Raw genomic sequence first — 18,817 nt, forward strand, 5'->3', positions numbered from 1 at the left:
ACAAGATTCTGCACTTCGCGAGTGTGCGCTATGTTTTCCCGGGAATGAACTGACGGCAACGGCTGCACCTCGGCGCTACGGCTGTTTACTAGCTGTGTACAAAGAGATATCGCTGTTTATGTCGCAAGAAATGTAAGCTGAGCCAGCCGAGCTCCCTCTGCTGTCACTAAATTCAGAACCGCTGCGATTTCCCCCGTTTCCGAGCTATTCTCGACCGCCTACGTGGTTTAGACAATTGTCAAATAGCTTGGAAGGCCTTCGAAAATCCTTTGGATAGCGTTAGGCCGCAGCGCCGGCCTCCCCCGTTGTAGTGATACTGCGTCGCCGTTCACACGAATGATGTCCGCAATGTGAAAGTGCTTTTCACAAACACACGCATATTTAGAATCGAAAGTGAAGTCACCAATCTGTCCCTGCGGATTGCATGCTTCCATTTTTCCGACAGCTACTTGTCAGCAGGGAAGCGAAACAACGAGACCTTCTCGGTCGCACCATTGTAGCTGGAACAGCATCCTGTTATGCAACAAGTGTTCGGCATTGTTCCACGCACACGAGTTACATGATGTCAACGCATAGCATAACACGAGACGTCGAAATTCTTACCAGCGGCGATGCTTTCTGATCGGTCGCGACACTGGTGAGCTCCACAACGGTGCCCTTCAGTGCCCAGTGGCGGCGCAGGCGGTATATGAGCCTCCCATAGCGTTACAGAGAAGTTTCGTGACCAGAAAAAAAGTATTGAGGGACTCTGGCGGCAACTAGCCGACTCTACAGCTCCATAACCTGATTTAGCAGTTTTTAATTGTGCTGCGAAGCGTGCAGACCCAGATGAAAGGCTTTGCATGCCAGTAGCGCCACATAATCATATGAAATTGAAAACAGGCGCAGTTCTTCCGTGCCACAGGCTTCCCACGCAAGTTCAAAGTGAGTGGCGCCCTCTCGTGAGTGGAAAAGAAAGCTCGCCTGATCATCTATTGGCAGGTGTCTTCCTCTCGTATTCCCACAATTTTCGCTCCCTCGTATGCCTACGTAAAAGTGACGTAACTGCAAAGCGAACAGTCTCGTGGATTCCGTCCCTGAATGATGCCATGACCCTTTTCATCACTTGCGAATGAATTTAAGTTTTGTCAGAACGACAATGGTAAACGTAAATACCACTACACTAATACTAAATACAGCCTTTTTTTTCCACAAATATGTTAATATAGTTGAGCATTAAATTCAACCTTTACAGGCAGGGTATGAAAATTAGGAAGACAAGATCAAAGCTTCTGCAGTAACTTGAACAGAATAAGGTATAATGCATTTCAAACAGATCTAATCATTTATGAGGATTCGAGAACAAAATCCCCGGAAATAAACTTTGAAAAATTTCTGCACAGCTTAAGCATTGCTGAGTTCGCTGAACTTTTGGCAGGCTATTTAGGATTATCTGTATTATAATTATTTTGTGTACATGTCTGTGTGCACGGGACACAGCTCTGAAGAACAAAAAGGATGCAACTCCTCACTGCCTTATTTCATTATAGTAAGTTAAATCTCGTTACAAGAGACACTCGGTTATAAGAGACATTTGAAAATGGTTTGGTTGGTTTTCCTATGTCTGCCATGTTAACAACATTGCATACAAGACATGGTTACAAGAGACACTCGGTTATTAAGGACAACTTTTTCAGGTTCGTGGCGTAAATTCTTCACTATTTAGAAGAGACACAACCCAGGTGTGCTCATGCAATGCATCTGGAATGTACCAACTCGTACATGATGCACTTGAGATTACCTTAGCTAAATTCTGTTCTATATCAGTGTCCTTTCTGTTGTGTATGTCAGGAACTGAGGAGTGCTTTCCCATGATTGGAAAGTCAAAACGGCATCGCATTAATGTTGCCTACGAAGCAAATCAAAATGCATGAATGACATTCAGCATTCTTAACTCCTCACTGTTAAAATTTAATCACAAGATGAAAGCTTAGACTCCTGATGTCTTTCTCTTTGTGAATCATCTGAGAGTGACGAGCACGTAAGAGTGCCTCAAAGGTATTAGAGCAATAGGAAGGCTTGCAAAGTGAAGTGCTTTACATCCAGAATTTGGCCCCGCCGGGGTGGCGCAGTGGTTACGGCGCTCGACTACTGTTCCCAAGGACGCGGGATCGAATCCCGGCCTCGGCGGCAGCTTTTCGATGGAGGCGAAAAGCAAGGCGCCCGTGTGCTGTGCGATGTCAGTGCACGTTAAAGAACCCCAGGTGGTCGAAATTACCGGAGTCCTCCACTACGGCGTCTCTCATAGCCTGAGTCGCTTTGGGACGTTAAACCCCACAAACCAAACCAAACCAGAATTTGGGAAGGAATACACTCTGCACTCATCAAAATACATACTAGTATGAGCTTTCCTGAACAATTTCCTGTTAATGCGTGTGAATGCATTTATATGCTGATGTGCAGTAAACTGATCAACACAGTGCTTTTAGAATTTTTGGTTACAAGAGACCTTGCTTACAAGAGACATGTTTTTCAGGTCCCTTAAGGGGGGACACGGGTCTTGCGGACCAAAAAATCGCGAAAAAATCACTTTTTAGAAAATGTGATTTGCGAAATCAGTAGCTCTTTATCTACCTATCTGCTAAGTTTTTCATCTCTAGGGTCGGTATTTTAGTCACAATGCCAATTTATATAATCGATGTCGCCCAAATTTGGGCCGAAAACGACCCCCGAAACAACCATTTTCCGCGAGGCGTAGCTCCCATTTTGTGCGCGGCACCGTAGCCATCTTGGTCTCATTCGAAAGAGCCGCCTTTCGTCTTCAAATCGCCGCCTCTGCTGTTTACATTCGCCCATTGGTCGCATAAAAAATAGCAAAAAAGAAAACGTGGCATTTGCAATCCCATTGGCTTTCAGGGTGCACGTGACGATAAGGCGTCCCCGCATTGGTGGAGCTGGCTGACGGCGTCTGCTCGGCGCGCCCGAGCCGCGGGGAGACGGCGGAGACGTGACGCCGGCCGCGCTTGGTTCCGAACCGCGAGGTGCGTTCATGGCAACAATTTGTGAAAAAAGTGAAAAAAAAAAAATAGTTGAATAATCATCTCAAGTGATGCCCTGCCCCGGCTGTGCGCACTCAGGCCGACGGAAATCGTGCGCCGAACGATCGTGTGTACGAGCCTGAAGTAGGCCTAGCGTGTTCCCCAGCACGGGGGACTGCTACTGCCAGCGGTCGCACCCACCGCGACAGTGATAACGCTGGCCGCAGATGAGCAGAAAGATAAGGTCAAAACAGGAAAAGCTTGAACTCGCGCCAACTCCAGCAACGAAGCGGTAGACGGATTGTGTTCGTAACGATGACGGCAGCGCGGCGGACAGTCCGCTTGGCGATGCGGAGTTCACGATCGTCAGATCTAAACAGTTTGCCGAGATTGGCAAAGCGTAAAACATACGGCGGCGATATTGGCATTTAAAAAAGTGAACGGGGATAAGGAATCGCCATCAAACTTATTCTCCAATGCGTAAACTGCGGGACACGTCGTCTTCGTAGAGCTCGCCGCGCGTTTGCGCCGATCGGACCTCGTTCATAGTCCTTAGGTAATTCACTTGCTTCCAGTGCAATGCAGAGCACTGGGAAGCAGCAAACAGCTCCAAATTACATTTCTTTTCCGCAATAAACGTTCCTCACCGCAGTCTTGATGCGAGGACGTAACAAAACGACGTACGAAAAAAAAAAAAAAAAAAAAAAAACACACACACACGAAAAAGTGACAACTGAATGTGCTGCAACTGCAAATCAAAATGAAAGAGGCGACACTTGGACGTTGGAAAGCAAAGAGACTACATTCCTGGAGGTTTATAGCCATTTTAAATTGTAAACGTGTGCATTGCACCAGTGAATGTCTGAGAGCAGACAGGAAGCGTGCTTCCTCTGCAGCTTTTCAGACTGCAGCAAAACGAAAGCAGAAGGGCAAACCCAATGCAGATTACTGTCCAGGAGCCTTCTAGGCCACAGTGGCCTGCATTTCTACAGTTTTTGTTTGATTAAATTAGTGTTTGACATTGCAATTCGTTTTTTCCATTTTTCTCAAAATGAAAATTTTGCCTACCCTTCTATTTTGCGGGTGGCATTGTGGCTCTCCTACTCGTTCGATTGTAATGATTTTTATTTTTACTGGCTCGTGAGTGTTAAAGGAACACAATAAAGCTATTATACAAGGTCTCAACTGCATGAAAAATTTTTAAACATACGAAGATGTAGAAAGGGGGTGGTTGCACTTGTGAAGCTGAAACTTAAAACTTCCACAACTTTGGCTTGTAGTAAGGCAGGAGCACAAAACTTGTTTTATTGTGTTCCTTAGACATTCAGGAACAGATCCATGTGCATTTTAGCAATTTCCCTTCAGTAGATATTTTTACAAGCTTCCCGCAAGTCTGGAACAGCAAAGTTGCTGTAACTACTCAGCAAATTTATGTAGAAGAAAACTAACAACATATTTGAAACCAGCACAAGAATTTACATAAACCCTGCAAATTTCATACTGACAGGACAAATATTAAGAAAATTTTGCTCAAGACCCATGTCCCCCCTTAAGTGTCTCTTGTAACGAGGTTTTACTGCTAGCACTTTCATTCTCTTGCCTGTCGCACAGCACCAACGAAGCACAAGAGGATGTGTTCTCATATGCCCCCCAGCATCCCCTTTGCGGTTAACTAAATAATATTGTGCTGTAAATTTGCACTGTTATCAAAAAAACTTTTTGTTCACGAATAATGATTGGCTGATATCGCTACTGCAAATCCATGATTTGCAAAATACCAACTTTTGTTCCTCTTTTTATGATAAATAAAATTATCGTACTTATGTCTCAGGAGCCATTTCAAGCAAAGTCATCATCTTTATCATCATCACCTTTATTTACACTGTGAGGTACATGTACATGGATTATTAGTACTACAGAAGGAGGTCCCGAAGTATAAACTGTCCGGGGGACCTCCTATGACAGAATGGATAAGATTAGCAGGTAATATACTAGGCAGTGATCTAGGCAGTCAGGAGGCAGAGGGAGTCTGCAGTCAGTTTTTTGCAAAGTGGAAGAATAAGCATTTGCAATGAATATGCACACATCATATGACTTCAGGTAAACTTTCAGATTCCCAGCATGTTTGAATATGTCTCTGCATAGAAGTTAATTTCAATACATTACTAGTAGGGGTGGGCAAATATTAAAAATTTCAAATACAAATTGAATACTATGTTTGCTATTTGATTCATATTCGAAAAACTGACATCCGGAATTTTTCGAATATTCGAAAGTCACTGAATCCACCAAGAATTTTTGATTTAATCACAGTTTCACCACAATGCTTGGCCACATGGACTGTGCAGTGAAGAATTCTCTAAACACAACCTGGTCATTTTGTGAAGAACCTTCCCTTTTGAGAAGAGGATCTTCTTGACAGAGTGCACAAAGCGAAAGAGTTGACCGAACTGGAAGAAAGCCTCATTGTCACTTAGGTTTCATCTCAAATTCAGAAAACCATCATGCAAGTATTCATCAAATACAATTACTGTGATGCAAACAGTTTTTGGCAGCTTTTTCAGGCCCATTAAAATATTTCAGCTTTTGGTTATTTTAAAATTTTTTCTGGTCTCTTAAAAGCCGAATTAACAAGACTTTACTGCATTTAGCAGCAATATTACACCTCCAGCCAGTTTCATGCAGATCCTTCCTGTGCAAAACCTGGTATATGCAGAAGCCTGTATAAAATTTGAACTGGTTTTTTTTATTAGGTATACACTTCTCTGCGATTCTAGTTTAATTTTTTTTTTAGAAAATACCATGAAATTTGAAATAAGCAACATGGCCAATTTTGCTATTTCCTAATCTTCAATTTTTTTTTCCACAGATCCAATATTCACAATTTGATTCAATATTTGAAGGCATTTTTCCCCATCTTCGTATTTGATTCATATTCGAAAATTTCATTATTGACACACCCCTCATTACAGCCTAAACTGCTGGTAATGTGGCAGATGACGTGCATTTCCTTCCATGAGAACAACCTTACTTTGGTTCATGGCCACAGAACAAACTTGAGTAATGACAGCCTTTTAAACGGGGGAATACACTAAACTCTTCCATACCAAACGGGTCTGGCCCACATCTTGAAGATGCCTGCAGGCTCCGTCAAGCTTCTCTGAGACTTCCTTGAAGAGTCTGACAGCCAGGAGGTCTGGCGGATTCATTCTATCCAGCCTTGCTTGGAGGCATTGGCGTTCACGGTCGAGCTATGGGAAGTGAATGAGCATGTACTGTTAGCACTGCATGTCAACAGGCAGTAGCACACAGTGAGCTGCGATGCGTCGATCGGAGAATGCATGACACTATCCAGCTCACTCGGCGTGCTTGGCCATCATGAGCAGAATGACATTTGGCAGTTACATTGCTTGACCCTCAGCGATGCAGCCCCCCGCCCACCCCCTATCTGCCAATACTGGCTCACTCACAAGTGTGAACCAGGCACTGTCTCCAGTCTGGCTCTACCACAAGTGGTGAGCCCAAATTTTGAAGTACACTTCCTATAAAGTGACAAGTTATGAATAATGAAAACATGTATAAAACAAACAACACTTATTGGTAGGGGTGTGTGAATATTAAAATTTTTAAATACAAATTAAATATGAACATAGGAAAAAAGTATGCCTTCGAATATTGAACCGAACATTGAACATTTGACCTGTGAAAAAAGAAAAATTAAAAATGGCAAACATTATTCGTTTTGCTTATGTCAAAATTGACATGGTATTTGCCAACGAAATTAAGCTAGAATTGCACAGAAATGAAGCGTGCAGTGTGGTGAAACTGCCATGAATTCGAAAATTATCGGTATGTTCGGTCCTTCAAATATTCAGAAAAATTTCGAATATCAGTCTTTCGAATATTCCCACACCCCTATTTATCGATGAGGTAAGATGATGTAGCACTGTTAGTGCCGAATAGGAGAAACAGCTGGAATACGGTTCATAGGAATACATGTAAAAACAAAAATTTTTTAAAGTAGTCTTCTGATTGCATACTGCATATATAAGGTCATCTCTTCATTAACAAAAGCCAAGTACATCCCAGAAGAGAATGTGAACAAGGAACATTATTTCAGAGCATACAAAATTTTAAAGGATCACAACATGTGCTTGATTGTCAGGGATGCCTCCAGATGGGTATAGTAGCTGGTGAGAGTGAGACCCACAGACAAGACGCAAACAAAACTTTCCAAAATAATTTTGCTCTTTCCATAGCACTTGTATGAAGTGCTATGGCCGTTCATAACAGCTAGTGAGCAATTTTCAGAAGAGCATTAGGAAGTATGCGGCACTGTTTTGAAGCCGATGCTGCCTTAAAACGATAAATGTGTGGTGGCACTCAATTAGCTTAGTATTCCTTTACATTGGACAGGCTTCTTAATGCAACTGGACATGCTGCCACATATGCTATGACTGCTTGCAAATACAGTTGTTCAAACTAGACCACCTACAGCCGAATACAACTTAAGAACGAAGTGGTGAATGCCCTTCAAGGAGGCCCTCTGACTGATGATGTCAACCAGTCTTCATGACATTGTGGTTAGCTTAAAACCACACGATTAGAAACTGCGCCTATGAAAGGGATTAACCACAATTTAAGGCGATCAGTAGACGTCATTCGCTGAAGGGCCTCCTTTGAAGGGTATTTTCTGCTGCATTCTCAAGCTTTATCTGACCAAAAACAGCACTGCATGAAATGCAGTTCTCAAATGTCATGATAAGCTGACCATACACCATGGCAGAAAACACGCTCACCTATGCCCTCTATGTTTATAAACATGGTGTCAGTCTATACAGCACATGAAAACAATTTACCACAAGTAGCCCTTTAGTGGGACAGAGAAAAGCAAAATAATGTGCTTTTATAAAGCAAGCAAGGTGGTTTCAAGACTGCTAATGCCCAATAACTATAGCAGAGGAAGGCCCATAGACAACAGCCAAAGCCATTCACAAGGTGCATTCTATGTATGACTGCTCTAGCAGTGGCTGTTCGCGGGGCATGAGTGACTATTCACATCTCGTTCTCTTCCCATTCTGACCCAGCATCCAGAACACTGGACTTTAAAAAAAAGCGATAAAAAAACAAACAAAAAAAGAACAGCACCGCTCAAAACAAAACTCATTTTGAATGCTTCCCCAAATAATGAGCAATATTTTCATCAAGATATTTAATTTTTCAACTTTTTTTTTTATTTCCAGTGAAGCTACACAGAGAATGGTACCATCCATAAGGAGACTGCCATGCAGGAAGTGCCCATGCAAGGAACTGAGCTTTACGATTTATTTTAGTGCAGTTCAAGCAAGCAAGGTCATGGGAGCTAACTACCGAGATGTCCTAAAGCTTCACTGTCTCAGCAAGCAAAGATTATGAGCAGCTTCTAGAGAAATGAATAAATCCCGGTGTCCAGTATGCCGGACATGGTTTTCCTGTGAACAGTCACTCTTCATAACTTTTCTTCATAACTTTTCGACATGTTCTTCAGTAGCTCCTTAACCAGAACAAAGCACCAAAATGTTTATTATGCCTTACAAAAAATTCGGGATGGAAACGAATATATTTTTGCAATTTGTGTTCTGTCATAACGTCAACAGTCTGTAAGGCACTCAACTGGAAAGAATGGTCAGCAACAGTTTTGGTCTACATCTGCATGAGAATGGCTGTGTGTGTTATAAATGCACCCAGAATCAAAAGTTACTGATAATTTCAGCAACACAATCTCCATTCTATTAAAACTGATATGCATCTTTTATATGACCCGGTGTTTGTGAAGCAAGCTGCTTCCAATAGGACACCTGCAAAAGATAACTGGCCATCAGTGTCCAGAGCATGCAGCCACCACTGCAGAATGTAAATAGCACAATGAGGTACTTTAGAACTGAGCCAATTCCCTTCAGTACCTCTGCATGATCCATGCTTTGGCAGAAACTCAGATTCCTGGTGACTGCTCCAAACATGATGGCTTTCTTCTCGACGTCCTCCACCCACCCACCCACCACAGTGGAATCACAGTAGTGTTGATATCTCACTGAGTATGGGAGTCATGTGTCTGTGATCCACATCTGAATGCACGAATTTTGCCTTTGCTTCCAGCATACAACTTCCAAAATGGCACCAAGGTCCACACTGCTGGCACTCATTGCACCTTGTCTATGCAAAATGTGCGCGGGATCCCTCACAGGCATGGATACCTGTGCAGCGAGTTTGTTATGCCTCTGAGTGTTCGTAACATAATTACCGACTAAGCTCTGTATCAATTCAATTTCATGCCTGCGTTTGACGAGGACCCTGATATTGCTCACATGAGAGTTTTAACGTGACAAGCAACATTCTCGGAACAGTAAAGACTCTCATATGCTTAACTGGTTTGGGTTATAAGCTTTAATATGCCAAAGTGACTGAGGCTATGAGGGATGCAGTAACCTGGAGGGCTCCAGAAATTTCGTCCACTTGAAGTTTTTTAATGTGTGCTGACATCGCACAGTACACAGGCACCTTGCTTTTGACCACCATCAAAGAGTGGTCTTCGCAGCCACTTTTCGATGAAGGTGAACAGCAAGACATTCGTGTGCTATGCAATGTCACTGCATGTTAAGAAACCCCAGGTCGTCAAATCAGTCACCGCGGCAGGACTCATCTGCTTAGTAAGTGAAAAACTGAACTACAATAGAGGTTTGAAAAGGTACATTGGATTACACACCACAGGAAGCATGCCTTCCTCCTTCACTGAGAGCATTTCCATCTGCTTTGAAACTGCTGCCAAGTCATCCCAGCTGCGTGCAGTCTCTTCAGGCATCTCCTGAACATCGTGCTCCAGTTTGCGAATCTGAGCAACCATGTTCTCGAACTCTGAAATTGCCACCAAAATTGCAATAATATGTGCACATGCTTTGCAGCTCTGCAGCTAATGTTCATAACTACTAGGAATAATATGCAGCTTAGTAAAAAGAAAGAAAGAAAACATTGAAAATGGCTGCTTTGATTTTATTTTTTTTAAATTTTCATTTCAAGACATATTAGTATATGTGACTTGACTGCAGATAATTTAATGAATAGCATACTTGTTAGTGAAGCAAAAAGTTGCTAATAACTGAACAAAGAATGTTTACGACCACAATTTCCAGCTATAATTACAGTTCTTTAACATTCAAAGTAGTAAGGATGCAAACTCAAGCAAATTTGCAGCAAAATAAGATGCAGTTTTAAAAAAATGAGACTAAATGCATTTCTCTGGCTATATAAATTCTGTATGAAAAATGTTGGACAGATAGAGATATGTGTAGATCTAAAATATGTGCCTGCAGCATAAACATAATCTTTGCTGGAACTTCATTATGAACAAGTTAAGTCTGGGTATGCGTTACCAAGTATGCAAGCTTAACCTCATCTAAGAATGATGGGGATGCACATATCAAGCCTGCCAATTGGAAGTCCTTTGTATTTAAACTCATGCACCGAGACAAAAATATAGATTAATTGTTACAATAACTACAGTGCAACGCTTGCATTTAATTGCCGACTCACCTGCGATTTCATTCTTCAAGGCCCATCTTGTTTCACAAATGGCAGCTAGTCGTGTCTTTGACAGCCCAAGCTCCCTTTCTAGAGCTGCTTTTTTGTCTTCAAGGGACTGCTTCTCCTGTGGCAAAGTCCAGTTTGCACAGGGTAGAAAGTGGATTTTGTTTTTTAAGAAGAGAAGAAAAGTCATTCTTGGACACTTGGCACAGTATGCACAAAGCTTTTTTTTGCAGACAGGGAAAGCAAAGCAAAAGAAAACAGAATAGCAGAACACCATGAAAAATTCATCAGAGGCACTGAGGAGTGCCTATGTGTATGAAGGCAAAAGCTGGCTTGCCACTCCACATGCTTCCTCCCACGGCACATGCTACCACATAATCAGCAGCGTGATGCCCTATCATACTTTTTCTGCTTCTCTGATGGTGCCCTTTCCTCTTCCTCTGATGGTGCCCACTGCTCTAGGTCACATAGTGTGTTGAAGTGATTAGGGCACACAATTGGAGCTATATATGTAGGATAGCTCATTTTTGGGTTTTATATGTTTGAAATTTGGGAGTTAAAAACTGGATGCTGTTCTTCAACTTGAGGAGAGAAATCAAGTTTTTCATGAAAACATTCTAAAATTCAGAATTTTATGGATAAAATTTACAAGCTGCAATAATTTATTCGATTTGGTAATCTCTGCGGAACAATTAGGGCTATGTTTCAGGGTGGTAAGTGGGGAAAAATCAGTCCACAAAAAAATATTCTGAAACTCCATCTTTCTTTAAAAATTAATAATTACTGGCAGTAAAAAGACTGGACCAGTTTTGGTACGTGAGCATGTTATTCATACAAGCTGGTCATAGAATTTTCACACGTCCTAGTTAATATGCATAATCATTTACATGTGCAGCATTTCGATTTCTGTATGTGACTTGCGCAGTCTTTTTAAGTATTTCAGCTGAGGGAACATTATTTTAACATCGCAGCTGCCATTAGCTGGGCACAACAATGTCAACATGGCATTTGCTAGCCTGCAGTAGTGATCAGTTGCATCGTGTCAATAGTCCATCACTACAGCTGCGCTAGTGGGGCTTGCTTCCAGCAAAGTCCCTCCTCCTTGCCAAGCGAGTCTATATTGTCAGTCATGGAGATATGGAGAGGTGGGTAGTCATCAAACAACTAACCCCACAGCCCCTTCTGGAATGAATCCAGTATGGCTCCCAATTTCCATAACGTCAACTATTTTTCATCTTTGTCCGAGATGTTCCGTTTAAGAGTGCAGTACCATTTTGTGGAGATTTTCATGCAAAGCTCTTGGCAACAAATTTTACCAATGTGGTGCTGCTTTTCGATAACATCAACAAAACGCACCTTGCCTGATTGATCTTACCGGTCATTGTGGAAAGGTCACTGATAGTCTGCTGTAGTTTGACGTTTATGAGGTGATTGAAACTTGGCATAAGAAGTATTCTGCTTTCAAGCATTTTCTGAACATCTAAAAGTGGCTAGAGTGCATCTCGTTAAGACTGCCTTCATGTAAAGTGGGGCAGAGTAGTTCCAGGGGCATAGTTTTCCAAGAAATAAAAAAAAAACAGCGTTTGCCCAATTTTTCAGGACCATGTTCAGGATGCAAAAATTGGGCAAAATCTGGTTTTATCCAGAAACAAACAACCCTATATATATGTCATTGCTTCAAATCCACATCACTAACTAGCCTTCAACCTGACCAGCACGCATGCTAAAAAGGAAGAGAAAAGCTACGACACCACTCGGAAACTGCACGAAGAATAGCTGCATTAAAATTTTGATATGAAAGAGAGGAAATCTGGTGCCGCATGGAGATCCATTAGTGATGCAATGTGCCAACATTATTATGCATACCGGCGTTTACTGACAATGTGAACTGCAGCAACAATGTCAAATGGATTTTCACGTAATTGGGCTAGTAAGGCTTTTGCTTTCAAAAGAATGTGACTATGCAGACTAACTGGTACTAATTACTGTGTTACATCTATTGGCACATAAGCTATCATGCACCAAACACAGGGTTAGATCAGACTTGTCTTTTAATTTAGTGCAACATTAGAGTAACACAATTAGTTTTTAAAAGACAAGGACAGATAGAGGTAACAAATATGGCATTGTGTTAGTTGTCATCACTCAGTTTGCAGTTATGAACGGAGAGATGACAATTTGTAATGCACACAAGCGCATGATTCCATTCTCTCAACGGTAGGGTCCTCTGAACAGCGTTGCCTGACGGCAAATAGCAAAAGTATTGTTAAAACTATGAATAGTGCAATTAAAGACCGCTGTTCTCATCACTTCTATGGCACAACTGCATCACCTAATGGCCACATACATGACCATGAACCCTTTGACATGATTTTCCTCGTCACCCTGTGGAAAATGTACACAGTAGACTGGAATGCTGAGCCTCCCCCAGTACTCATTTCGGCCAGATGGTACAGCAGCTGAGCGACACTTACGAAGACTGTGACTTTCAACCGGACTGGCTCCCATTACTGATGTGTTGTCTTCAGCTACTGTATTAGTGGAGTCGTGTTAAGACGCGTTTTAGTTGTGTGGTGTCGTGTTGTATATTTCAACTCATCTTGTTTGGCTACAGGCTGATTACTTCGTAAATAATGTACATAATAGCTCTTTCCTGCATTTAAACGATGGTTCGAATTTACTTTGTACTACATTTTTTTATGCACACCTTTTTTTTAAGGCGAAAGCTTTTAATGGCTCATACAGCCGGCGTTCATTCGTCCAGTCACACTATAGCTGTCAATCAAATGACGCCATCACCCGAAGCCGAAACTAATGTCATCAGAAAAATAAAAATCCGGACTTCACTGGGAATCGAACCTCTATCCCTCGGATCTCCAGTCGAACTCTTTAAACAACTACGCCACGCCCAAGATCAAGAAACACACATCATAATTCTCGTCTACAGTGAGGATAATAGTAGCGATGACAATGACGCTGCAATTAGTGATAATGACAGTGGATTTAGTTGATAATATGAAAATAAGAGCAAACATGATGCGCCGTGTGCACATCATGTTTGCTCATCATGGTTGCATTTCTGCAATGTAAATTCCACAGTGCTCTCAGAATTTTTAAAACTGACAATAAAATGAATTACTAACATTTCTCATGAGGGTGTGGTCCCTTTTAGGTTGCATTATGTGACGTTTCTAACTAGCCATAAAACAACCTGTGAACGGGCCGGGAGGCGACATTAAATGACGGGGTATGGCAATGCTCAAACTATTTCATTCTGTGTTTATTTCTGTAATTATTTCCTGCATTCAGTGGGTGTGTGGTATACCTTAAGGTTGCATTCAGAGACACTTCTGCATTGAAATCACCGTTTAACTCGCTGATATACAACCAGTGAGGAGAAAGAAGAGGTTACGGGACCCTACCATTGAGAGATAGGTAATATGCCACATAGGCTCCATAGCCAGTTGATGGTGATACGCAGTATACTATCTGACAGAAGAAAGCAGAACAACAACAGTTTGCAAATAGCTTCTGCGGGCAACTTTTTTAATCGAGAAGCAATAACGCAGATATCAGAGATTTTACCACAATGACTCCTGCCTCCCTTCCCCCCGCCTCCTCCATATTTTCAATTCTATATTTGTGAGAGGCATGCAGATGGAACAATTAATGCCAGCATCATATGTGAGTGATCTACCCTATTACCATACCAATTAATTTGTGCTCCAATTCATTGAACTACCGAGTTTGCTTTTGGAAATTATTTCTCTAATAAAGTTACACGCATGCAATTTTCACTTTGACAAATTTTTACTATCTTTTGTCCAACACAAAGGAATGACACACCATACATGCTACGTCAAATGTGCAGGTAGGTAAAGAACCATTGGTCAGTTAAAGTCTTTGTGCTAGGGAAGTGCTGATAACCTTGATGAGTTCTGACACCTTCTCAACACTCAGTCACAATGTGCGTGTTTTCTAGCACGTCACTGCAATGTTGCAGCTATTGCCCTGAACTGCATAGCCATATGCTTCTAAAAAAATTCAGGTGCATTTCACAACATGCTTATTCTGGGGTTTTATCTTCACAGGCTACAAGACAGGCTACAGGGGATTGAAGCTAGTCTGAGCCTTTCGGTGCCTTTTCACCTATCTCCTTCAATTTTATTTGTAGAAAAACCTATAGCTGAAATAAAATTAGATCAAATTTGCCTTGGTAATTTTTCCTTTCTAGCAGTATTCTACCATATATGAGTCTGCTTACCTAAAAGTACTTTGCTTTAGGTATTGACTAATATTTTTGTGTGTCCTGATTTGCTTCTTGAAATTTTTCATATTTCCTTTTGCCATTAACTGGCTCCTCAAAGAACAGTTTTTTAGATTAGACCTCCAGCTTTTTCTATTCCCCAAGAGTTCTGTTCTATTTCTTTCAACATTGAAACATTCTTTTGTTACAACAGTTCATGTAATTACAGTCCAGATTTTTCTTTAAGCCTAATTCGTGTTTATATATATATTTTTCAGCTTTTCACATGCACTTGTGTGATCAAACCACAGTTGTTTGAATATATTATATTTTAAATATTTTACATGTATCATTCGATGAATTCAGCAATGGTTTAAACCACACAGTTGAGAGAAACCACTACAGGCACATGTCCCAAAGAACACAGCTTAGTAATACAGTCGTACCCGGATTATATCGAATTCGAAGGGGATCGCGAAATAGTTTGATATATCGATAATTCGATATACAGAAATCGGCTTGTGACGGCACTTAGAATGTGAAAAAACGATACCATATTTGTCGCGTAATGAACCCACCCTCCACTTTTGCACCCGAGAATTTGAAAAAAAAAAAAATGCGTTAAGGCTAGCTCGTTCACATGCAAGCGACTGAGCAATCTCAGCGACGAGCGGCAGCGACAGAGCGAAAATTTTCAAACTTGTTGGAACTGCGTCCCTCTCGCCGCTCGAGCCACCGCAGCAGCTCGAAACAAGGTTTCTGTGTCGCCGCGGATTTTCACTTGCATGTCGATGGCGCGCGTCAGTCCGTTTCGGTCGTCTCATCCACAGCTCATTGGCAGCGTGCCAAGATGCTGCGCAGCGATAACGTCAGGGCGCGTTTATCTTTTGATAGCTCCTGTGGTGGCGGGGAGCGAACTTGGCAGAGTGCCCGTGATGGCTTGATTGCACAAGCCTGGTTCGATTTATCACGCGTCATGATTGCAGCAGCTGACTGCGAGCTTTTGCTGATTCATACACGCAAGGATAAACGATAAAAAAAAATAATAAAATAAACATCCCCGCAAAAAAATAATAACCCTGCCGCTTCTTAACGTCCGCAGCCGCCATATCTTACGCGTACAGCCCAACGATAAGAATGACTCTCGCAAAAAAAAAAAAAGAAAAAAGAACTCTCGCCGCACACAGAGGGTTCGCAACACACGCTGGAGAAAAATGTCCCACGTCGGTCTGAAAAGGGGCTGAGCTGGCTTGGCGCATGCGTTGTTGCGCATGCTGAAGGAGAGAGATAGCTCAGCAAAAGAATGGGCACACCCAGGCACATGGCTTGCAAACGTCATGTGTTGGCGCGCGGGAAACAACTGCAGATGCGCGCGCCTTTGGGGAATGGGCGTGACACTGCCCAGACCAGCCGTCGCCGAACTGTTTCCTCTCATTCCTTCCGCGCTTGGCTTGAAAACGTCACGCGGCAAACGGCCAAGGGTGATGCGATCGTCTTTGGGGAAGGCACACTTTCCAGTGCATGGTGCGGAGTTCGATATATCGAACGACCGGTGAAATTGAGTTCGATATATGACGCGGCTTTCCTATACTTTTACATGGGATTTTCAAGGGGATATTTCGTGAGTTCGATATAACCAAAATTCGATATATCCGGGTTCGACTGTATAACAAAGTAAAAGACAGGGGTAATGCAATATTACTTTCAGGAGGAAATAACAAGACACAAGAGCCTTTGTGTGTTAAGTTATAATTATAGTTTGCAGACAGCGCTCAGGGCATCACGTCTCACTGAAAAGTTTTGTAGAGGTAGCACACTAATAAAGCAACCTACTGAGTGGGTATGTCACCTGTATGTATGCCTTTCCGTGAAAGCAGCAAAAGCAGTATACAAACCCTCCCACATTTGCATGTATAAAACAGGACCTGAGGGGGTGAAAAAAATTTTCCATGCGTACATGACTGATTTCATACTAGAAAAACACCTGCCTTTATCTGCCTGTCACGCTCAGGAAGCAGCGAGCTTTTCAGGGTAGATTCCGCACGGTTCCTGCTGCGCAGAGCCTGAAGAGGAACGAGAAAACAATATGAAACAGTGGCCAGTCCATGCCAAGCAAAGCGATAAATAAAACCTGTCATTGCTGATCAGAAGATGTTCTTATGAAATAGATAAGTCGTAGTAAAAGTATGAGTCCAGAAACCTTGTAACAACCCAGAACAGAATGAGCTACACCCACTTGCAAGCGAAGATGCTTGAGGATTTCAATATGTATATAAAAGCAGTGATTAAGAAAAAAACAACTTTATTAATGTGAGCACAGAACTTATAACAGTGCAAATGAAATACATGCTCTTTTTTCAAAAGAGAAATATTAAAGAAAAAAGTTTAGGATAATCAACAGAGCAAAAGGTAAGAGAAATACCTGCCATGGACATTGATATACAGCACAAGGAAAAACGATTTTCAGCGTACCAGTACACAAATTGTGCAGGCTGGCAAATGCCAGTGACACAGCTGATATATATATAAAAAAAAAAGACACCAGCAGAGTACATTTTACCACGAGTGAAGCCAAAAATGCAATCCTATTTGCAACCAGTACACATACTAATTGCAAGTTCATCTTGGCTGAAAGTTCTGGCTTTTTCTATACGCCATTGTCATTACAGCATTGTTTTTTTCCATACTGCCATTACAAAATTGACCTTGCTTGCCAGTTGCTTGAAATACATGGTTCAACAAGTTGATCTGCCGTAAAATGCTTCTTTTAAATCTCATTCTTTCAAGAGGTTTCAGCACAAGAAGGAGAACAGAGCTCTGTGCAGCCAAAGTTTCAAGCTTGCCCCAGGTGTTCGCAACTGTCAAGCAAACACTAGTTTAATCTGTTGCCATGCCTCTGCATAAAGACCCACCTCCAGCACAAGTCTTCTGATTGACCTCAACCTCTTGCGTAGGTTTCGCACGTTCTGTGTGCACTGAAAAAGCCTCTGCTTAAAGCTTGCTCTGAGGTAGTCATTGTTAGAGCGTCTCCAGAGCAGAGTCTCCCTTTGATGCCAGTAGTGCTCTGCCGCTTCTTGATATTTTTGCAGGGCTTGTTTCTGGAAGGAGAGGGAACAGTGCTTGAAGCCCCAGCCACAGTGCCATGAGATCTGGCACATCTGAACTAGCCAGGGCAACTCACTCTACATGTTCGCAGCTCAAGCAATAGCATCACATAGCAGTGACAGCACTTGGAAAAAGAAGAATGCTTACAAACTGGAAAAAAAAAAGAAAAAAAAAAAAGAACCTTATTTGGGGGAATTGGGGCTTTTAAAAAAAAGGAACTTGGTAAGGGTAATCACGACACGGTTGTTGGCGGGATAAGAATGCCTGTCACACTTCAAATGCTACCAGCAGTAGCAAGCATCATAGAAGCTGTTGTGTTCACAATCACGCAAGAGCAATCTGGTTACACCTCGCATGACAAACGAAGTCATAAGTTTGGTATGGTTTGTAGGGTTTAACATCCCAAAATTACTCAGGCTACGAGAGATGCCGTAGTGACCAGCTCATGAAGTTCCGACCACCTGAGGTATTTTAACGTGCACTGAAATCGCGCAGCACACGGGGCCTTACTTTCTGCCTCCATCGAAAAGCGGCCGCCACAGCCGGGGTTTGATCCCGTGTCCTTGGGTTCAGTAGTCAAGCGCCCTAATCACTGACCTACCGCGGCAGGGCCGAGAAATCGCATGTCTGCATTCCAGCAGCAATGAATCAGAGTACATAAAAAAATAAAAAGCATAATAAAGTGTTGCAGTGACATAGACAAAGGTATAGGAATACAACCACAAATGCAACTGAGGAATGATTAGTGCTTTTGTTCTAAGCACCTGAAAAAGTATAGCGTTTAATAGGAGAAATTCTTGCTTTTTTTATATGCCGGTATGCTTATTTGTTAGTATATCGCAAGGGCCTTTTAATACACACTCATGTTAGCCTTTTTTGACTCCTTCCT

The 18,817-nt window shown here is 42.1% G+C and overlaps 1 protein-coding gene across 4 annotated transcripts in view; it reads right to left on the bottom strand.

Moving 5' to 3' along the window:
• Positions 1-18,817, bottom strand: part of LOC146203324 (uncharacterized) — a 492,360-nt gene that overhangs the window by 315,697 nt on the left and 157,846 nt on the right. For 3 of the 4 annotated variants that reach the window (XM_084588675.1, XM_084588676.1, XM_084588674.1), the window contains exons 8-12: positions 17,736-17,921; positions 16,812-16,886; positions 10,584-10,698; positions 9,760-9,908; positions 6,125-6,268 (exon numbers count right to left, since the gene is read on the bottom strand). The exons of the other annotated variant lie outside the window; for it this stretch is intronic. In XM_084588675.1, coding sequence (XP_084444801.1) covers positions 6,125-6,268; positions 9,760-9,908; positions 10,584-10,698; positions 16,812-16,886; positions 17,736-17,921 — 669 coding nt within the window. The remainder of the gene's footprint in view (positions 1-6,124; positions 6,269-9,759; positions 9,909-10,583; positions 10,699-16,811; positions 16,887-17,735; positions 17,922-18,817) is intronic. 4 annotated transcript variants of the gene reach the window in all.

This window comes from Amblyomma maculatum, chromosome 1 (genome assembly GCF_055883805.1).
Source record: "Amblyomma maculatum isolate TAMU_Amacu chromosome 1, ASM5588380v1, whole genome shotgun sequence".
In the NCBI taxonomy this organism is placed as follows: domain Eukaryota; kingdom Metazoa; phylum Arthropoda; class Arachnida; order Ixodida; family Ixodidae; genus Amblyomma; species Amblyomma maculatum.